This window comes from Lupinus angustifolius, chromosome LG10 (assembly GCF_001865875.1).
Source record: "Lupinus angustifolius cultivar Tanjil chromosome LG10, LupAngTanjil_v1.0, whole genome shotgun sequence".
Lineage (NCBI taxonomy): Eukaryota > Viridiplantae > Streptophyta > Magnoliopsida > Fabales > Fabaceae > Lupinus > Lupinus angustifolius.
In genome coordinates this window covers 16185423-16208080 of record NC_032018.1, presented here as the reverse complement: position 1 = coordinate 16208080, position 22658 = coordinate 16185423, and the positions used below count along the sequence as shown (strand labels likewise).

The 22658-nt window shown below is 32.5% G+C and overlaps 2 protein-coding genes across 2 annotated transcripts; both read right to left on the bottom strand.

The window, feature by feature from the left end:
* Positions 84–1844, bottom strand: LOC109358825 (transcription factor TCP20). Its single transcript, XM_019603284.1, has 2 exons — positions 353–1844; positions 84–269 (listed from the first exon to the last, which is right to left on the bottom strand). The coding sequence occupies exon 1, from the start codon at positions 1448–1450 to the stop codon at positions 551–553; it is 900 nt and encodes a 299-aa protein (XP_019458829.1). The 5' UTR covers positions 1451–1844; the 3' UTR covers positions 84–269; positions 353–550.
* LOC109358507 (probable metal-nicotianamine transporter YSL6) lies at positions 14499–20844 on the bottom strand. Its single transcript, XM_019602771.1, has 8 exons — positions 20355–20844; positions 18229–18401; positions 17728–17825; positions 17254–17391; positions 16779–16968; positions 16330–16462; positions 14683–15794; positions 14499–14584 (listed from the first exon to the last, which is right to left on the bottom strand). The coding sequence occupies exons 1-7, from the start codon at positions 20692–20694 to the stop codon at positions 14860–14862; spliced, it is 2007 nt and encodes a 668-aa protein (XP_019458316.1). The 5' UTR covers positions 20695–20844; the 3' UTR covers positions 14499–14584; positions 14683–14859.

The following is a 22658-nucleotide window of genomic DNA, read 5'->3' as shown; positions in this document are numbered from 1 at the left end:
TTTGAAAGAAAGGATTCCAGTTAACAAGTGCCATTCCACACACAATGTATTCCTAGATGATAAACAACTACTAGTGTACTAGATCCAATAACAAATATAATAAAAATATGATTATGAAACTATATCACCAAATTCACAAACAAACTCATTAACACACCATTCTGACCAAGACAAGAACAAAATAATCAACACACCTCTGAATTCTGAATTACACAACACTTTTTAAGGCCATATCCAAGCAACCAAGCTATCTAGCCATGCAATTCCACCTGAAAGTTAACATTATAGTAAATATAAACATCAAAAATTGTAAATGGGCCAAGAGAAAAAAATGAAGACAAAATTGAAGTACCTCTATTTGGAGACTTGAGTATAGTGGAGAAGGAACAAGAAAAGGTTGGTAAAACCAAATCCAGCTTCTATTGAATTCTCTGAGACATATATACTATTTCCTCACTCTCCCAATTATGCAATACAAAAGCCATTGTATAGAAACATCAGCCTCTGGACAAATGCAACTTTTAAAATCCAAATCCATAAAACAAATACTCTACTGTTCTGAACCTTGAGAATCATCCTTAGTAGGATGCTGCTGCTGGTGCTGATGCAGATGTTGATGTTGATGTTGCTGCTGCTGCTGCTGAACTCTAGCTTGTTGACCCATCTGCTGATAAATCTGGCTCAAAGTCTGTGGATTCAAGACCCCTATATGACCATCTTGAGACAAACCAAGCTCCAAACCAGGCATCTGGTTAGACCCACCACCCAAAATTGAGGTAAAACTCATCTGACCCATGTTGGGATTAGGTAAGTCAAACCCAGGGAACCCAATTTTTTGAAGATAATTTGAACCTTCAGCCCCTAAACTAGGTGTAGATGGACCAGATGATGATTGGAATCCAAATCCACTAACATGAGGTGGCCATAAACCTGTTGTAGCCACATGAGGTCTTCCTAAATTTCCTCCAACCATTGACCAACTTGACCTACTCCCTGACCCAATATTGGACCCTAACTCATCAAGTTTTTGGTGCAACCCAGAAGATAGAGAAGTTCCTTGTTGTGAAAGTGAGTTAGCAGCAGCAGATAAAGCTGATGCTGGTATTGTTCCAGTTCCAGTAGCTGCTATAATAGATGGTTCAGCTTGTTGAAGAAGCCATTGGATTGTTTCACCATCAGATTTATGACCCAATTCTCTGGTCAACTGAAAGATCCTAGCTGCACATAAAGCTGGCATCCTTATCCTTCTTCCTCTTCCTTCAACTTTTGTGTGTCTGTCTTTGTTTGAAGCCCTCTTTGGTGCTAATTGCTTCTTACTACTATCTTCTTTTTCAGCAATCACAATCTGAAAATCCTTTACCTCTGATGTTTTATTCTCTCCCATGTTGTTGTTCTTACCTTGTTCTTGTTCTTGTTCTTGTTGTGGCTGCTTTGAGCCCTTGGGATCCATCAACAAGGAACAAAAGAAAAGGGTGAAAAAAGAAAAGCAAAAGAAAAATATAATAATAATAAGAAATGATGGGTCCTCTTTGATTGAAGAAGGTGACCTGAAAAGTCCTAAACTTTCATGAGTTTTCACTGTTTCTGGCAAGGATTGAGGGACAAAACTATAAAATATTGAAATCTCAAAGTACCCATGTCAAAAATTTCACTCCTTTGTTTTTTTTGGTTCTTTCTCTCTCTCTTTCTTTCTTTCTTTCTTGTCCTTTGTTACCTCTTTTTAGGTGTAGTGGGTTTTGTTTGACTAGATAGCTAGATATGAATTTTGAAAGCTACTTTAACTGCCAGTTTCACTACCTTGGATACTACTATAACTCTCTCTCAATATAACCCACTTCCTCCTATATTTCATGGATCTCCTTTATTATCTCTCCATTTTTATATGCTTTTTCTTTTCTCTTGGGATCATCTCCGATACTAGACTCTAGTATCGATCGACTTCAGATCATGACATGTGACACTAAAAAAAATTTATTTTTTTATTATTTTAAGGTCCAAATTATTTTTGTCATCTCTTCCTCATATTCCAGCACTGGATAGGAACCATTGTCCTCTTTCATGCATACCATAATTGCAACATTGAAATATAGGATGTCATCTCTTATAAGGGAACAAAATGACACTTGGACAAGTACAAAAGTAACAATTGGAGTCTATGTCTATGTATATGGATCAGGCCTTGTGGGGTTATTTCTTCACCCACTTTATTTCACTAGGCCCATCTTCTATAAATACTTGATATAAGTAACAAAATCAATTAACAATGGGATTTAGCAACTGAACTCATTAAAGCGAGGTATGATGCAGTATATGCACTAATGTGAGAGAATGACAAATGTACATACTATCAAATGTTAAGTCCATGAATCTTTAAATACTAAGATTGATGCCAATTAATTTCCTATAGGTATGTTTAGGGTAGCAAATTTCCTAATTTGATGTTATGAGATGTTCATTTTCTAGTATCTTTTACTTTTTACTCTATATTAGAGTGGTTTGGTGAACAAAAATTAATGGAAACGTATATAGTTTCTAAAAATGAAGTTTTTAGTATTTAAAAACTAGTTTAAATAGCTTTTCAAGAACCATAAGATTTTTCGATAACCCATTGATCAATTTCATCATTTAAAATGTTACTAAGTATATTCCTAGACTAAAATACATATCTATCATTCCCGTCATCTAAGCCACTATTATTATTGTTTCTATTTTTCATTGTTATTGTCCTTCTACCTTTGATTTTTGGTTCATGTGCATATTGGAACTTAGTCAGTGGAAATGTCTTTGCATGTTGGATGCTCTTGGTTGAGGACAATCAAAACTCCGAGGAGGGGTTGAAGTAATAGACTTAATTTGGAACTCTGCTCCAATTTTGTGATGCTTTCTTTTCTCTTTTTTACTTTTTGCATTGGGTGACTACATATTTAGTATGTATATTGCTTGAGAATGCTTTGAAATTCTAAGTTATCTTGAATGTATTGGTTTAATTTGATTAGATGTTTGGCTTGCATGAAAAGATGAGTGTTTAGTGAATGATGATTTTTGAAATGGTGTGGTTGCATTCATAATTGTAATTGTCATGTTTAGCTACTATGATCATATAGACCGTAACAATTGTAACATGAAGTTGTCTAAAACTTAGGAATGACAACGGGGCGGGTCGGGGTCGGATTTGCACATACCCAAACCTGAACCTGAAATTCAAAACCCGAACCCGAACCCATACTCAACGGGGTTGAAAATAAAAATGTCATCCCCGAACCTGTCGGGTTTCGGGTAACCTGAAAATGATAAAATATTAAGGAAAATATGATATTATTTTCGTGTAATTTTTTTCTAACATTTCTATTTTCTCTTGCATTATTTCATTTCTTTTATGTTTGAAGATCCAATAGTATGTAAATTAAAATTAAAATTAAAAATTAAAAACAATTTGCAAATGATAGAAATTTCAATTTTAAATTGAATTACCTTACTTCGGGGCAGGTTCGGGTTAGGGTCTTTGCTATACCAAACCCGAACCCGAAATTTAAACCTAGGTAAAACCCGAATCTGTACCCAATCACATTGGGTTTTCCCCGTTAAATTCATGTTCGGTTCGGGCGGGTACCCACGGGTTCGGTTTTTATTGGCATCCCTACTAAAACCAAAAGGAATGCATGATATATTAAGTGGTGCGAGTTTTTGAGTTGATACACTATGAACTGAATACTTATGAATAGATGTTATTGACTTGTACTGTTATTTTTGCTTGTGTCTCTTATTATCTATGTTATTGACTTGCACTTTATTCAACTCATCAATTGGAATAATTCCTAGACATAGATTTATATCAAATTGTCACTTTATGCATGTTATTGTATTAGTTGCTAGATATAGAGCTAATTCAATATATTAATAACTCTTAAACTTGTTAACATATACTACTAAACATAGAGGCATATTTAATGATTTATATATCTTCATCTTGTTAACTTAGTTGCTTGACATAGAGCTATTTTAATAAGCTATTAATATGACCAAGACATTGCCGATTAGTATAATTGACGTGTTGTATTTAAGTCAATTACACATGTATATACTACTAGATATAGAGATATGATTTTGTGAGTCATAATTTTTCATCTTGTGTGTAAAGTCACTAGACATAGACTGTTAATGCATAAACTACTAAATTGACTAAGACATTAGCTCTTAGTACTGAGATCATTTGTGTGGAAGAATCATTGCTAGATGAATGATGTTGTTGAATTGAGTGTATATTCATAGTGAGTAGGAAATTTGACCTCAACACCTTTATTCTAAATAGTTTAATTGATTAGTTAGTAATTAGTTAATCAAACAAACCAACCAAAACTCTTTTTAAAACTAACTTACAATAAAAAAAATTAGTTGAAAGACTAGTATTAAGCAAATCCTTGTGGATTTGAGAATCTTTTATACATGTTTGCGATAACTTGATTTTGTAATATAATTGTCCAATTACCGGTCAACACCAATCTAAGATAAAGAGATAATTTCTGACAAGGTATCTCCACTAGGTATTTTATGAAAAAATTAAGGAAAGTTAAGTGAACACTCTCAATGTGAAATCTTGATAAAGTCCACCATCATTTAAGCAAACTAGGGCGACTTTTTGAATCTAACTTCTTGTAAATGAAATGAATAGCCATTGCGGGGAAATTGGGTGATTGACATAGTTGAAAGATATTATTCAAACACTTTATACTAGAGCATTTTCATCTCTTCATAAAGAAATTCCAAGCAAGTTTACACTAGGGCAATTTTTTTAGATTAATCATTTTTCTGAAGATGACGTTGGAGCAAAATGGCAAAAAGAATTGCAGTTCAGACGAGTCCATAAGAGTTGATTAAATTGATAGATTCTATACCATATACCAAAACAAAAATCATTATTGACACACTACAATATTTGTCCATGGGAGTTATCATTCATTCTATTGCATTCACCGCTCCTACATGATATCATTTGCATAATTCAAAGCATTACAAATATCACATATAACATTCTCTCAAGCGTTCATTTCATTACATGCTTTAAAATACATGTTTTTCAGGTCCACGTGCATGATGTGCTTAAATACATGCTTTCCAGGTCCACGTTTCTGAAGTGTTTAAATACTTTCTTTCCAAGTCTTCGCGTCTGCCGCGTTTAAACTTCATACTTTCCAGGTTACCGTGTATGACATGTTTAAAATTCATATTTTCCATGTTCTTATGCTTGACATGTTTAAAATTCATTATTTTCAGGTCTCTGCGCTTGACATGTTTAATGAATTTAATGGAATTTTAATAGTTAGGTCACTACCAATACAATATTTTTGTTATTGATTTCATTTAATTAAATAAAAGCGTTCGGAACAAGCAAACAATCAAATAGTAAAGAGTATATAGACAAGAGAATAACACGAGAGATATGGTAACGATGTTCGGCCAATTGTGCCTACGTCCCCGGGAGCGTTGAGCAGCTACCACTATATATTATTAGTGTTTTACGATCTGGTATCAAGTTTAACTTCCCAGTTAAACTTGAACCTTAAATCATGAATTCAGTAGCTAATTGAAACCAAGCAATAAATAAGGGATAAACTTTCCAAAATCAAACAACATTAATATAGAATTGAATCCAAGAGTACAAAAGGTAAGAAGATATTTCGATTATCAAATACGAAGAACTAGCCACTCATCCTTGCTATTACAACACTCTGATATTGAGAAATACAAGAAATTCCGGATCTAAAGTCGTTCCCACGACTTCTCCCTTCATCTCTAGTGTTTCTCTCCCTAAAATCGTGTGAAAAAGCTTGGAAAATGGTTGGATAACCCCCTCTGCTTTTCGTAACCGCTTATATTTGTTCGAGACTTCTGGTCTCTCGCTCGAGCTAGAGATTCTGCTCGAGCGAGAGAGTAAACTTCAGCATTAAAAAATCTTCTCGCTTGAGCGAGAGAAGTTGCATTTCAATGCCTGAACACCTCGCCCGGGCGAGGCTCCCTCGCTTGGGCCAGGGAGAAACAGTAAGCATGAGGTTTTTTGTCTTGAAATAGCGCCAGAGCGAGGCTCCCTCGTTTGGGCAAGGGGTACTAGTGTTTTCTGGTGATTTTCCTCTAAATTATGGCTTGAGCGACCATTACCTCGCTTGGGCGAGGCTAGTGTTGTCAAAAACATATTTTTCTCTCTTTTTCCTCCTTTTTTCATCATTTCTTACCTGCAAACGACAACAATTACTTAAATTCATAAACAATACAAGATTGCTAGATTATTGGGAATTATATGCAATTATATCATAAGTCCACACAAAGTGCCCCAAAATCATACACATTTCATTAACATTTTGGCACTTAACATCCACCAAAGGTTATGTCTAGTACTCTTGCAACACAAGAGATTTTCCCCTATGAGTTGTAATTACAATATCTCACCCCGAGATCTCTATGTACCTTACACACTCACTAATACTTATCACCTTGGAAAACACTTTTCCAAGTAACTCTATCCCTTTTCTATTCACACCCTGTGAAAGAAAGTAATTACAATGAATGAAGAATTTGAATGATGATATAGATTGCCTTTACAAGTATGAAATATAATAACACTTGCAATCCAATCAACTCTTTTGTATGCTTAGTAAATAATGCTCTTTATGTTTTACAAAACTTTAAAACACTTTACTTCAAGCAACTCAGAAAAATAGCTTTGAAAGTTTGAGTTCAAGTGGCTAGAAGTGTAGAAAACTATTTCAGAAAAGTGTAGGAAAGTTGTGAGAAAATTGTGAAAGAGTTATGAAAGAGTTGTTCAAAGAGTTCTAAGGCCTTTAAATAGGCATTCCAATCAGTCATTGTGTCTTTATGAAATAGTAGAAATTGTTTGGAATGAAGACATTTCGTTTGGGATGAAAACCCTTGAGTTTCAAATATGAAAAACTGATGTAACAACTCTCAGTACCCGATTACAGCAAGTGGATAATCGGTTACCCAAACGTGACATTTTGAAAAATTACATCGAGTAATTGGTTACTCACTTGAGTAATCGGTTACTCAAACTCTCTGTCCAACAGTGAATTTAAAATTCACTTACAGTAATCGGTTACTCAAATTTGAGTAATAGGTTACTCCAATTTAAATATTGTTGGATAACTAATTCTCACTCATGTAACTTATTACTCGAATTTCAGTAACCTGTTACACATTATTTTGAAAAATGTTTTCTTTTAAAACTTGCAGTATTTCAATTTATTTTAAAATATTTTCAGCATTACTACTTTATTATATTAAAGAGTATAGGATAGAAATACCTATTTAGACTTAGACTAAATTTCTTGAAGCTTTAATCTTCTTGGTCTTCATAAGTAATCTTCTTTTTGGTGATGTTGGTGTCTTCATCAAAACCTTGCCAAGGTGAGGAGCAAAGATCTTCTTCACAATCTCCCCCTTTTTGATGATGACAAACCAAGATCTTCTTGACGGTGTAGTTTTCTTGAGAGCAACATACTTTGATATATGTTGAAGTTTGACTTGAGTATGTTCCCCCTATCTTGTATGCTTCCCCTTTCTTTTGGAGTAATGTGCCTGAAATAATTTTACAGAAAATACAATTCCCCCAATTTTTCTCCCCCTTTTGACTTCATCAAAAAGTAGAAAAACAAGGAGATTCCAGCACAAAGAGAATAACACAAGAGATTTGGTAACGATGTTTGACCAATTGTGTCTACGTCTCCGGGAGCGTTGAACGGCTACCACTATATATTATTAGAGAATAATGATTAGTGTTTTACTATTCCTCTCATTGTTACATTAAGTTTACATAACATCAATATATATAGCCATCTACCCCAACTCCTTTACATCAGCCCATGCCCATAACTTGTATTGCTGTATCTACAGATATGAGTCATTACACAACAAAAAGTAATTATCTGTAAATGCTCTTAATTATATAATTAATAAAATCAATAATATTTTAATACCTCAATTATGATTAGTGTTGTATTTTCCTTTATGCTCTCAAGATATAATATGATTCTTGAACAAGAGTTTCCATGTATTGTTTAGAAGGCATTACCCCTAACGTGGGATCACTTGTATGAGTGAGTGTAACAATCCCAAGGTATGAAAGATGAGGAGACTCATGAGGAATAACATAATGAATATAGTGAAATGATCACTCAATATGATGGAAACCTCCAATAGTTATAATCCATCTTGTTTTCTTTTAAAAATGATAGATAGGAACACATAAGTTTTATAAAATGTCTTTTCTCTTTACCTTAAATTTTAGGAGTTTTTGCTTTGATGAAGAGAAGATCAATTCCACTATTTGTGTGATGATAATAATAATAATGGTAGGTGTGACTATGTGTGTGTTGGTCATTGCATTTTCAGTCATACGTGCTTCCCACCATGTAGACAAGGGAGGGCCCTCTTTCAATCCATTGAATGGGATTAATAGAATATCAAGTGGGTACATCAATTGGATGTAATTCATCTAACATAAAAATACAAAAATACCCCTCTTTTCCAAGAAAAAAAAAATGATTATTTCCTTTAAATTTTATCCGTAAAAGTGTAATCACACTTTAAATAAAAATGACATAAATGTCAGTCTATATTATTTTTCTTTTGATATTTCACTGTACTTCTCTCTTCAGTAATGGGGATGAGTCTCACTCAATAATTCTACTCTATTATGATATAAATAGTTTAATGCATATGAAACCAGATCCTCTCAAATATTGGAGGGTGCAACAATAAATTAAAAATATAAAACCTGAAAATATTTTAATGATACAAATTTTAAATTATTTTTAAATAAAAAATTATAAATCATAAAACTCACTTTTAAATCTAATATTGAGAAGATCCCAACCAAATGGATACATGTGGTTTATAAAAGAGTTAGATTATTGGAAAATATCTTCTTTAATCCACTAGGTTTCTTTTCTTTTGCTGTGTTGTTTTTCCTTTTTTTTCCATTTTCATTTGAAAGATTAACTTCCATTAATGGATTTATTTGAATCTAAGTTTGTCTTAATCTCTTTAATTATGACTCATGGATCCTTTTTAACTCCCATCATTATCAAGAGTTTGAACTAATTCATCGAGCAAGGATTAGTGATGATTCTATTCAAGTGTTTCAAGATATGAAACATTCGTAGTTATTATCTTTTATTATTCTATAGTAGTGTTATGTATATCCACCGTGTAACTGTGTTTCTCTTCATTAGTCATTAAGGGTTATATTTTTTAATTTAATAATTACCAATATAATCTACTGAAAATTTGTGTGTATTATCAATTTAATAATTATTAGGCTATCTAAATTATAAAAAGAAACATTGATTCACAAAACAAGTGAAGAAACTTTTTGATGGGTCTTGTTAATGTTTAGAGATTTGAGGCGTTTGCCTAATGCCATCGATTACTGAAGGTTTCAAAATATTATACCTTTAGACGATGATGAATTGAAAAAAGTGTATTAGTTATTTTTTTCTTCTTCTTCTTCAACTTTTGGTGAAGATTCTGATATTCATTGCCTTGATTAATTTGTAGAATTAAAGGTATTGAAAGAAATTCGACAAAATGAATTAATATCTCATTAGAAATATTACACGATTATTAAAAGGTCAGACTCTTTTAGAGATATATGTATTTTGTTTTTAGAATATTATGGATAATACCGTAATTGTTGCAACTTTTGAAAGAAGTTTGCTAAAGTTAAAATTCTTTAATTGTTTAATTGCTTAAGATCAACTATATTACAAGAAATGTAAAATAAAATAACTATATTTTATGCGTTGATTATTTTATTCATATAAAGGAGCATGCAAATATTTGCATGATCAATCAAATATTCTTATGTAATTGATTTGCATGTGTCCACGTGTTGCCTTAATCAGCAAATGCCATTCATTTAGATGCCTTTTATTTATAAAATTAATTGCTGATTTTGCGGAGAATAATGATTGCAACGCCTTTGTTGAAGCCAAAACTATATACACAACAAAAGTGAAGTTTTTATTCAACTAGCCAAGTTCAATTATATGCATTTAATCACATTATAACGTTCTATCATAAATTATGTTTATTGTTAAAACATTGATCTTTAAATTTTTTTTATCATTTTCCCTATAGTTTTCTTAGTTTCCCTCTTCCTCTAGATATTGGACTAGCTTCTATTTGATTTTCTCTCCTTATGAGGTTTCTATTGCTCTCCTCCACACATCTTAAACCACCTAAGACACAATTCTACTATATTTTCTACGAAAAGAGCTACTCTAATGTTCTCCCTAATATATTCATTTCTAATCTTATCTTGTCTGTTGTGTCCATTCATTCAATACAATATTTTCATATCTTCTATATGGGTCTATTCTTTTGTTGACATTTTATCACCCAACATTCAGTTAGTCTCTTATAATATAATATTGTAAGTTATATAATCGTGTAGTTAAAACTTCTCTTATGCTTGAGTGATACCTTTTTATTAAAAATGACACATTAGCACTCCATCATTTCATCTAACACGCTTGAATCATATGTCTTACATCTCCATCAATTTCGCCATTGTTTTGTATGATTGACCTGAGATACCTAAATCTATTGAATTGTGATATGGTATGATCCTCAATCTTTACTTCTATAGTAGAGTTTGTTTGAATCTTGCAACATTTACTCTCCAAATACACTGTCTTACTTAGACTTATACGGAACTCATGTTCTTCTAAATTTTGTCTCCATATTTCTAACTTCTCATTTAATTCCCATATCAAGTCTCCCACTAAGAAAATGTCAACCATAAATAGCATGCATTGTGGCACTAGTTATATGATATACTTAGTGAGCACATTTGGGACCAATGTAAACAAGTAGAGGTTCAACGTTGGCCCTTGATGTAGTCTAATGACAATAGAAAAATCTTCTAATACCCTATCTTGTGTACACAAGTTGGTCTTGACCCCATCATGCCTATCCTTGATTGCTCGAATATAGGCAATGTGAACACCTTTCTTCCTAGAGCATTCCACAAAACTCTATAGGCACCTTATCTTCTCCAAATCAATGAAGACCTTGTGCAAGTCTCTTTACTTCCTCCGATATACTTTCATCAATCACTGTAGCAAGTATATAGCTTTCATGGTCGACCTCCTCGACATAAAATAAAAATAATTTTCAGTGATATTTGTCTCTTGTATAAACTTCTGTTTAATTATCCTCTCCCATGACTTCATAGTATGACTCATAAGATTAACCCCTATAGTTTGCATAATTTTGTATGTCACCCTTGTTGCTATAAATAGGGGTTAAGATGTTTTCCTTCGCTCATTTGACATCTTCTTAGACCTCCTAATCTCATTAAACAATTTTATGAGTCATCTAATGCATTTCTTCCTTAGAACATTCTAGGCTTCAATATGTATATTATCTCATCAAACCCTTTGTCATTTTCCATCCTTTTCAAAGTTTCTTTCACTTCAACTCTTGAATTCTACAAAAATAGTATAATTTTGATTCTCCTCTTCCGTGCATAGTATATCAGAATGCAAGAAATTGTGTCTATCATTGAAAAGCTTATGAAAACAGTTCTTCCATCTTTTCTTCACATTTGTGTCCTTCACCAAGACTTTTTCATCTTCGTCTTTATGCATTTCACTTGATCCAAGTCTCTTATTTTCCCTTACCCCTTACAAGTCTATATACCCCTTGGTACCTAGAGATTTGTATAACCCGTCATATGTTTTATCTTTAGTTTTGCTTAATGCTTTCTTGCTCTCTTTCTTAGCTACCTTGTACTTTCCCCAACTTTCAGGATTATTACACAATGACCATGATTTATTACATTCTCTTTTCACTTTAATTTTGTCTAACACACTTTTAACCCACCACCAAGATTCTTTACTCTTTGGTACAAAGCCTCTAGATTTGTCTAGTATCGCCTTTGTTATATTCCTAATTACTTTGATCATCTCCTCCCACATATCACTAGCACTTCCTTAGCTTGTACCTCCCAAAATCCTTCTTCCAAAAACCCTTTGATTGAAGCTCATACAGTCTTCTCCCTTCAATTTCCACCATTTAATCTTTGAGACTCGATGTTGTTCATTTCTCTCTACTCTACTCTTAACTCTTACATCCATAATCAAAATTCTTTGTTGGTTCATCAAGCTCTCCCCAGCTGGTATGACTTTACAGTTCAAGTAAAACTGTCTATCTAATTTCCTTATCAGAAAGAAATCAATATGAGAACATGCCACCTCACTCTTATATGTGATAAGATGTTCATCCCGCTTCTTAAAACACGTATTGGATATTGTGAAATCAAAAGCTGAAGAGAAATCTAGAATAATCTAGTCTTTCATATTTGATTCTCCTATTTCATATCCACCATGAACAACTTGAAATCCTCTAGTATCCTTCCCAACATATCATTAGTAGTATAAATGGTTTAATAACAACAACAATGAAACATTTATTTCACTTGATGAAATTGACTAAATGGGAGTATATCTTTTGTCTAAAGATACATATCATTTCATATACCTTTTCATTCTCATTAGTAAAAAAATATAAAAAATGTATATATTTAATTCATGTTTTACTTTTATGACCAGTAAGAAATAAGTACTACATAACATGAAGTGATACAAACTTTGAGGTGACTATTATAAAATAAAATAAAAACAGGTATACAAGTTGTCATATATGTTCCAAAATTATCGCCATAATTGGAGATAAGGCACTAAAATGGATGGTTTATGTTGAAAAAGATAGTTATGGAGGTTAGTGGGTTTACTGTCAAAAGTGTCACAATCTATGCCATGTGACTGATTGGCCAAATTTCTGCATTTTGTGACTTTGGGTTAGTTTGATGGTATTACATTTTTCCATTCATAAACAGAATCTAACATCAATGTCAATCACAATAAGAAGAACTAGATTCTCAAATTAAATTAAAAAGCTAAATAACAAATAGACTTTGGTAGCAAGTTCTCCAACCCACTTTCTATTTTTCTTTTTTTTTTTCTTATGAGATGTGGATTCTCTAACACATTTTTTTTGCAACATTGTATATAATTCATTTATGTAGAAATAATTTTCTATCTCTTTTTACTTTATGTATATTTTAATTTATTAAATAAAATAATTACTTTCATAAAATAAACCTTCTTATAATTATATAGAATTTTTTTTAAAAAATCTAAATTCTTTTTTTTTGTTATTATTAAAGGTATCACCTTAGAACAATTGTCGCTCAAAGGAATCAAATATTCGATATTCTGGTCTATATTGAATCAAAGTGATTCTTTATTTTGAAAAATTGCAAACCATTTTTCACTCATATGAAAAAATTAAACTTTACAATTTTCTTCTAGAATGAGTATTTCCAACTAATTATATACATGATATTATTGTTGTAGTAAGGGTCTTCTTCGACATGATTCCAGAAACAAGTACATGTATTGCTAATAAAAAACCAATTTCATTGTTAATTTGTTCAACTTCTAAATCTTGTTACAGTCTTTTCAGCTGGGTAAAAATATTTTTTTAATGTATAAGCCTGAAAAATCATTTCAAAATAGTAGAATCACACACCTTACCATGTTTATCTAATTAATTTAAAAGTGATTTTAAAATAATTTGTATAATAAAGAAAAGAGAATTAAAAGTGAAATGTATTAAAGATGAACTTGGAAAAATCTTAATGAATGACAAAGATATTAAGAAAAAATGAAACAAATACTTTTACAAACTTTCAACAAGGGACATGATCTGTTGTTTGCTTATAGAATAAACATGATAGAGGAGGACATTTAATTGTAGAATTAAGGAATTGGAGAAGGAAGAAGCCTTGAAAATGATGGAGAATGATAAACAATTATATCTATTTAAGAACTTCAGACTCTAGAAGAGAAGGGCGCTAGTTAGCTCATAATTTTTTTAATGAGATCATGAGGTTTAGTAAGATGTTAAACGAGTTGAAAATAAACATTTTAACCCTTCTTATAAAAATAAGGGTGACATGCAAATTTGTGTTATCTATAAGTGAATTAAGTTTGAGGCATATTATGAAGCAATAGGAGAGAACAATTAAACAGAGGTTAAAATAAGAGATGCATACCATTAAAAATCTATTCGATTTCACATTGGGGAACAAAAAACAAAAGGAAAAAAAGGGTGAGAAGGAGTGAAAGAAGGAAGGAGTTTCAAATTGAGCCATTCTCATACCATAGCTATAGGATTGATATATCAAATAATTCCTTTTGGATTGACCCACCAGGCCAATATAGCTTTTCATTTAGTCACATTAATTGTATAATACAAAATTCATAACAATGTAGCCATTTATTTGAATAATCAGAGTGATGAAATGAAATACATAAATGCACTAAAAATAATTTGGAGTTAAGGCACCCCCTCCCTTCTTTCTGCCTTTCTTTTTTCCCAATATATTCAAGGGACAAATTAATTTCCCTAAATATTTTGGTAGACACACTTGCAATGACAAATAGAGGAAACCAAATAGGTCATTGTGATTCCTGATATTTACACATACTTATGGTCGGTTTGTAAATTGAATTTTGGAGGAGAAAGAAACATATTATCATAAGTGTATTTCACTGACTCTTCAAAACCCAACTCGCAAACAGACCCCAAGGTTCTGATTGCGAGTTGGGTGTTGAAGGGGAATGAAGGAAATGGAAGGCTTGAGAACCATGAGATACACTTGTGAGAAGGCTCTGAAACCTTCTTTTGTCTTTCCTTCTCCTCCAAAACTCAACTTGCAAACAGAACCTGAACTATTATAAACATTTTAGTTTTAGAGGCTAGGTGATGATTCCAAACTCAGCTGCTTGTAGAAGGACCAAAGTACATGCAAATGGGTGGATCAATCCTCAAAATAGAGAGAACTGCAGAAGGAATTGTCCATATCCCATCACCACATATCAAACCAGAAGCAACTGCTCCAGCATAGTCCTCTGAACCCTTCCTATTCAACTTCTCCCAGACAAATAATATCACTGTTCCGATAAACATATCGACGGCGAAGTAAGCACCGATGTAAAACGGAACTGCCATGGCCATTGGGATAGGTATATACTGTGAGAACTTCTTGGGAGTTACATCCCTTATAAGATTGATAGCCAAAGCTGCAACAAAGAAACCACCACACATGGCCAGGCAATGCTTTGGAAGCTCCGAGAACCCCTCGACGCCTAGTATGGCCATTTCTCGGAATATAACAGCATATGGTGCTTTATAAGGGCCATCAGGTGAGCCAATATCAAAGGCAGTCCAGAACATCCAGAATGTGAGAGGAGCAATTACGCAACCCATGGCTGTTCCTATCAACTGGCTTACAAACATGGATTTTGCTGATGAGAGAGTGAGGTAACCAGTCTTGAAATCCTGCATGAGATCAGCAGCAGTTGCAACAATGGACATCATCACAGCACATGATGCTACTCCTGCTATCACTCCCCCATTTGGGCCAACTGATGCCGCAATGATGAAAAGACCGATTTTTCCGTAAGTGGAGGCTAGACTCCAGTCTGTCAGCCCGGTGCCATAAGAGTTGCAGAAGGCAAGGAAAGGGGCGAGGATGTAAGAGCAAAGAACCAAGTACCATTTGAGAGGAGGGAAGATAATAGGTATTGTTGCTATCGATATTGCAGCCAAACCCACATATCCAGAGGCTGCGAACCAGGTCGGTATCCCGTCCTTTAAAAATATTTCATCCTTCCTCTTTTTTTCTGATTGCTGTTGAGAACTCTCATCATCTGAGAACATGCAAATGAAAATAATTAACTTGAACAGATCAAACATTCGCACTTATACCTTCGACCAGACCAGGTCGAGCAAGGCATATAGATTGGATTATGGTCCCCATCTATTGTCAGTAGATAGAAGTAATGCTCAACAACATCTAACTAGTAATCAGATACCAGATCAATCTATGTCATAACTTCATTTACAAATAATAACAGATCAGTGTGAATGTGAGATAGAGGTAAACAAAATTAGCATTACAAAAGGATAACATCAATGTACATGCCTCAATTACAACTCTGTGCAGAAGATCAACATGCATTTTAGTTTATGTTTAATTAACTAATTATTTTCCACAATGTAACCCATTTTTTATTATCAGAATCAAGCTGTTATGCAGGATTTCAGATCAACACTAAAGATCCCAATAGTATAGTTTATGTTGGCATAATAAAGTAAACACATCCAAGGACAACATTTACATACCAAGCATAATTTGATTAGAATAAAATCTGAAATGTTGAGATAGTATTATACTGTACTCACCGAGAATTTCTGTCACAACAGGAAGGCTGTTTCGTCTGGAGCTAGCCCTCCACATCTCCCTAGCAGTTATTAGTATAATCTTCACCAGATTGTAAATACCATCCCCAAGGATAAGGGCAATAGATATGAACACCTACAAAAAAAACATGATAAGGAAGAAATAAACTTTACTGCAGAATCATATCAAAAGCTTGACACGGAAGAATAGAAGATAAATAACATGTATTCCATTTGATAATTTAAATTAACAAATAGTAGTTTGCCTAAGATTGGTTCTCTAGCTACATGTGATCAAGACTTTCCGGTGTCAGTTCCAAATTGGAAATTGCACCTCAGACAAAACATCAAGGAATTATTTCCCTTTATTCTTCTTATACTGCTTCAGATATAGATCACAATTCAAAAGTACTGAATAAAGATATGTAAGTGGTGTCCTGCATTTGCCATACCTTGTATCCATAAAGTCCTTTAAAATCATTGTTACCAAGATCAGCTGGATACCAGTCCCCAGCATGTGTCGAGACGTAAGGCCATAGAAAGCCCCATGATATGATAGCTCCGAGAAGAACTGAACAATTGACCAAGTGAGGACAGATAAGACCACATCCAACATAGGTTGGACTGAAGTCAAAGTAGAATCTGCATGAAAAGGATGCCATGTTAGTGTTTGAACGATTACAGCAGACATAGCTTTTACCATCTAGCATGAGTGTTGGATATAAAACTGTGGAAGTGGTTCATATCTTGTGTGGTTCATATCTATTGTGGTTCATATCTCAAGTGTATGTGTGTATGTATGTTTATATGTCTTTCAGTCAATATATCATATGTGACCCACAAGAATAGCTGCAGCATAATTTAATGTAAGTGGGAAGAGATAAATTGAATTCAGAAAAAAGAAAGCCAAAATCACGAGAGCCTTACGTGTTCTTAAATAATGCCAAACCAAAGCTAGGGAAGTTGTCAAATCCACATGAATCCCCAATACCACTGAAGAACCACTTAAAGCAACTCCAGAAGAAACTTATGCTTAAATACTTTCCCAGTTGCCGTACTTGGTTCCTGTAAATTTGTCATCGACAATAAATTAGTAAATAAAAAGAACAAAAATAAACTATGAGGGCTCAAGTTTAATGTGCTTTCACAATCCTCCGATTACTAGTCGGATAGGTTAAGCGATAAAGTGCATGACCTACATTAGACTGCAAGATATGAAAAGCTTCGAAGGGTCCGTTTGCAAGTTGGGTTTTAGAAGAGAATAAAAAAAATGAAAGGTTTCAAAGCCAATAAATACACTTGTGAGAGGACTCTGAAGCCTTTTATTTTTTTCCTTCCATGGCAAACCTAACTCGCAAACGAACTCCAAGAGGTCAAATTGACAAAATTTGTAATTTATACCCGGCAAGTTCTGCTCCACTCTTAGTATGGAAGCTGTTAATCAACATTGCTGTGGCTGTCCCACTGGGGTATGTAAGCTTATAATCCAAGACCATAACCTGAAATCGTATTCACAGAGATTGGGACGCATTGGCAAACGAAATGATATATCAATAGTTAAAAGTAAACAGAAAGCTATACCTAAAATTACAGATATTATACTCAAGTGATGCCTTTTGACATTATAGTTAAAAGCATTAAATTGCACAATTCTCCTATCAATTAACTTTTCCATTTAGATTTTAACATCTACTGACAACATTTTGAACAAGTTTTCTATCCCTCCCAATGGGAGCCTTGTGCACTGTGCAATCTTTTTTTACTCGTATTATTTATTCGATGTTCTCTCCCCATCTCTAAATATAATTCTCTATTGATAAAAGTAGAAAAATAAGTAAAGCACAAAGAAGTAAATGAAATTCTAGCAAATCCAGTTTAGTAATTATGAACCATATAGTTTACCTTACGAAGTGGCACAAGACTGAAAAGTCCAAGGAAACTGACAACAAACATGAAACCTATCATCCAACCCAAGCTCGGGTTTTTAACATCTTCAGCTCGATTACCAGGGTAATCAGGGCCAATGAGTTCATACGTTTTCTGATCCATTGCAATCAAGGATGAACCAAACCCCCCTGTCAAAAATTTCATAATACATCTGAGAAATTTATCTGGGAAAAAACTTACTACTACAAGAAGCAACTCTTATGACCAAGGGGTTTCAAGATAAACCAGATTACTTAACAAGAGTTGGAAAAAACAATGTATCAGAACATCATGTGCAGCACAATATTTTCACCTTGTCGAATCAACCAAAAAAACCACATTTTAACATTCACTATAATAACAAATTTGATTTGTTGTGTTATTATTCCAAGAAAAACAAAGGGAAAAGAACTAAAAAATATATATTAAAATGTGAAGTTTCAAAAGTTCCCGAAAGAACAGGAGAAGAAAAATACACATTGCTTTAATTGAATGGTCAATTCATTACTTCAAAAGTAACCAGAACTGTGTAAATATACATTATAGTCATGTAATCCCTCCCCCTTTTCCAGAAATTCGCTATCTTTGTAACGGAAAAAAACGCTCAAATCCAACAGTAAGAGAGGAAAGATGAGACACAAGAAACAAAGATCATGAACCATACTAGAATGAAGATCCTCTCATATTCTTCCTGAAATTTAATGGTTCCTGGTCAACTCATCTTAAGCCATAAAGTTCAATCAGATGATATCATCAAAGAAAAATTACCACATCAGCTAACTGCCAATAAAACCTCAGAAAGTTTGTATTTCTCACAGGAATGATATCATTCTTCTCATGTTCATAGTATCTTTTTCATCTTATAACTCCACACTCTATTGACAAATTTTCATGTGCCCATAATCTGGGGAAGCCTCTTATATATTTTTATTTTAGCGAGCAAGAGACAAGTTCATGGAAAATTTGTATTCTAAATAAAACATAAACTTCAAGTAAAATAGAAGGAAGACAATATTTAAACTCCTCTCTCATCAACACAGCTAATATTATGCTATACAAAATGTGACATGGAACACCCCAGTCTTAACATATGTCCGATGAATTTGCTAACCATGCCATCCTTTAAGCTTATATGCTCTTGCAGTATTTTATTCTCCAAGAGGAAACCTTCCGCGACTTAAACTCATGACCTTAAGAGTTTATAGTCATAGATTTCATTGGACATGAAAAATAAAGAGAAGCGCAATGCTGTAAAAGGTAGAGATGAATACAAAAACACAAGATTGATACTATCTTGAAAAATCAAAGCTTATCTTTTGTGATGTTTCTAAGACAGTTGAATGGCGAGTCAATAACAACAGTTACAAAAGTATACAAAACCACAACAATGCTACTATCGTGAGACCTCTACACTTGCAGGGATAATGTTGTGTAAATTTATTATCCTCAGACCCCACTAAATGGGAACCTCGTGTACTAAGTCGCTCCTAATCTAAGCTCTAAATTTCTAATAGGGACAGTAAAGACAACTAACTGCAAGTTAAGATATGTCCTTCAAGAAAGCATCAAGAGACTGCAGAATATAACAGATGAAATAAAATAGAAGATTATCCATTGTGAAGTTTTTAAGACAGTTGAATTGTGGGGCATTACTAACAGCAACAATTACATCAATTACAAAAATATAAGAAAACAAAAGCTAGCTAATCCCATCATAGCAAAAATTATATTAAATGAACAAAAATACTCACTTTGGTCCACTGATTTAAATTACGGACCATATCACGTGAAATCATAATGCGGTGTGACACCGAATCACAACGATGTGGCCACATTAGGTCGTAACGCAATCGCATTGGACCGCATTTGGACATCAAAAATATTTTTTAATCACAAAATAATTCACAACAACAATCCGGATCGCTAGGCCCAGTAATAACCACAATTTAAAACATTGCTCTAGTCCTTTCATCCTTTTTATAACTGTTTTATTAATAAAATGACAATTTTAGTAAACTACACAAATTTAATGATATTCAACAAACTAACCAAAAATTCTAATAAAAATACATGAGGAATGAAGTGTAAGAAAAGAACATTACCACTGAAAGCAAGACCATAACAAGCAACAACACAAGTCTGAATAACAGTGTTCTCTTGTCTGGTAAAAGGTTTTGTGAAAAATCCCAACTTGTATAAGAAAGTTGTCCATGTCTTAACAAAGAAGAACCCCAATAACCCAGCAGCAACGTTGAGAGAAGGGATAATCCCAACGGTGAGGTTGAGTTTATGTGTGATTATGCAAAACAGGGTCCCAAGAAAAGCACTCACTACCAACCCTCTTATCGTGATTTGTTCCTTCCATTCAGGAACATGTTCTGATTCTTCACCATCATCATGTGATGGATCCAGAAGCAAAGTTTCTGAAATCTCAGTACCCATGATGGGAAAATCGATAAAGATTCGATTTTTTTGGGTGGGTGTGAATGGATTGTTGGGATATAAATGATTTCAGATATGGGTTTTGGAATCAAATGATATGAGTTCTATGAACTATGACGGGAAAAGGGTTGGGTGGGTGGGTGTGGACATTTATTTGGAAACTAAGTTAATGTTCTATCTTTTCATTTTTATTACTCGGAAAATATAAATTATTTATTTTTATTAATTAATATTTTACTTTTCACTAATAAAAACTAATGAGCATATAAAGTGATGTAAACTTTAAGATAGAAGATATTGTTAAATTAATGTCACTTCATGCTTTCTTTTAAATTGATTTTAATACAAGATAAGAAGTATATCTGATAACTTTTATATAATGTTATCATTAATTTTTAATTCTTTAAAAAAGTAATTCATATTTTACTTTTTATTCTTTTTTTATGCCTTTGATCTCTAACTACATATATACTTATCCTATTATATATATATATATATGCTAAGATAAAATATATTTATATACAAATTTAAAAAGTTGCTTCCATTCTCTTTTTTATATTTTCTATAATTGTTATATTATTATATATATTGCTCCCGCCTTATAATCTTTGGCATAACTCAAGTTTAATCTCTCATTCTCTTATTTAATCTTTATTTCAATTTCATAATTACAAATTTCAGAAACTGCCATCCAAATAAACACTACACCCTTAAAAACAATGGTTTCACTTCCTTTCCATCTTTCTATATCTTATTTTGAATTATCTTCAAAATATATATATATATATCTTATTCAACCATTTGCACCAAGTCAACAATCCCTACATCATCTTTGTCATGTCATGTAATGTCTCTCTCCTCTTTTCTAGTATAATATATCTTATGCCCTTTTACCAATTAAGTCTCTCTTTATTAATGTATAAATTTAGTTTTATTATTCCCTTAATGTGTATATAATTTTTCTAAGATTTTATATAATTTTGACTATCTCTTTTAAGTCCTATGCCCTTATTGACATTTGGACAAACCAGCTGAACTATTATTATTATTATTATTATTATTATTTAGATTGTTTATTCTTTTAACAATATTGAAATATTACAATATTTTATTAATGAAATTGGTTATTTGTCTCAAGTGGATGTTTGAGTCAAGTATACGCTATGACGAAGCTCATCATGATGCAACAAAGTTAAATTGACTAATGTGAAGGAGAAGATTTATGTGATATTAGATTATTTTATTAAAGTTTTTCAATGAATTCTAAAATTAGAGATTCTTGTAGACTAAGGAACTCATATGGAAAATGTTTACTATTAAAGTTCTTAAATTGTTTTTATGATGATGTACATGAGTCTTAGCTTATAGTATTACATTGTCAAGAAATATTATTAAATAAGTATACTTGAAGACATGTAATTATTTGTGATACACTAATAATTATTTTTTAGACTCATATGTTATATGTGTAATATATCAAGTTGTTTATTTGCTTAATTTTAATATATCCCTATGTGAGATCTAACACATTATTATCTGGAGCATAATAGTCCATTTATGTTATAATATTATTTTATATTGTTTGTTGGGAGGTTGTGAATTTAGAAATGTCTACTTTACCATTGTTATGTTGTTGCTCTTTTATGAAAATACTGGATATGAAATTGAGAATGGAGTGAATTTGAGAAAGTCATAAGTTATGAGAAACCTTATATATAATATCCATTTCCATGTTTTTTAAATGAATCTTGATTTACATTTGTAAATTTATAAAAAATAAATATGATTTTTTGAGATGTCATTTTTTGGAAATTCATTCAATAAGTTTATGTTTTTTTTATATTAATAACAAGTTATTATATCACTTATCTCACAACTAAGTGAATTAATTCATATCTTCTTAAAAATAATTTTTTGTGAAAAATAATCTCTCATTGACTTTGACTAAGTTGTTATGATGACAC

Bases quoted from the DNA above. Each gene is read 5' to 3' on its own strand.
- LOC109358825 (XM_019603284.1), bottom strand. From the start codon at position 1,450: ATGGATCCCAAGGGCTCAAAGCAGCCACAACAAGAACAAGAACAAGAA.
- LOC109358507 (XM_019602771.1), bottom strand. From the start codon at position 20,694: ATGGGTACTGAGATTTCAGAAACTTTGCTTCTGGATCCATCACATGAT. The intron at 18,402-20,354 runs GTAATGTTCTTT...AATTTTTGACAG, and splicing joins TTATGGTCTTGCTTTCAGTG to GGGGGTTTGGTTCATCCTTG. The intron at 17,826-18,228 runs GTAAACTATATG...ATACGATTTCAG, and splicing joins GTCTTGTGCCACTTCGTAAG to GTTATGGTCTTGGATTATAA.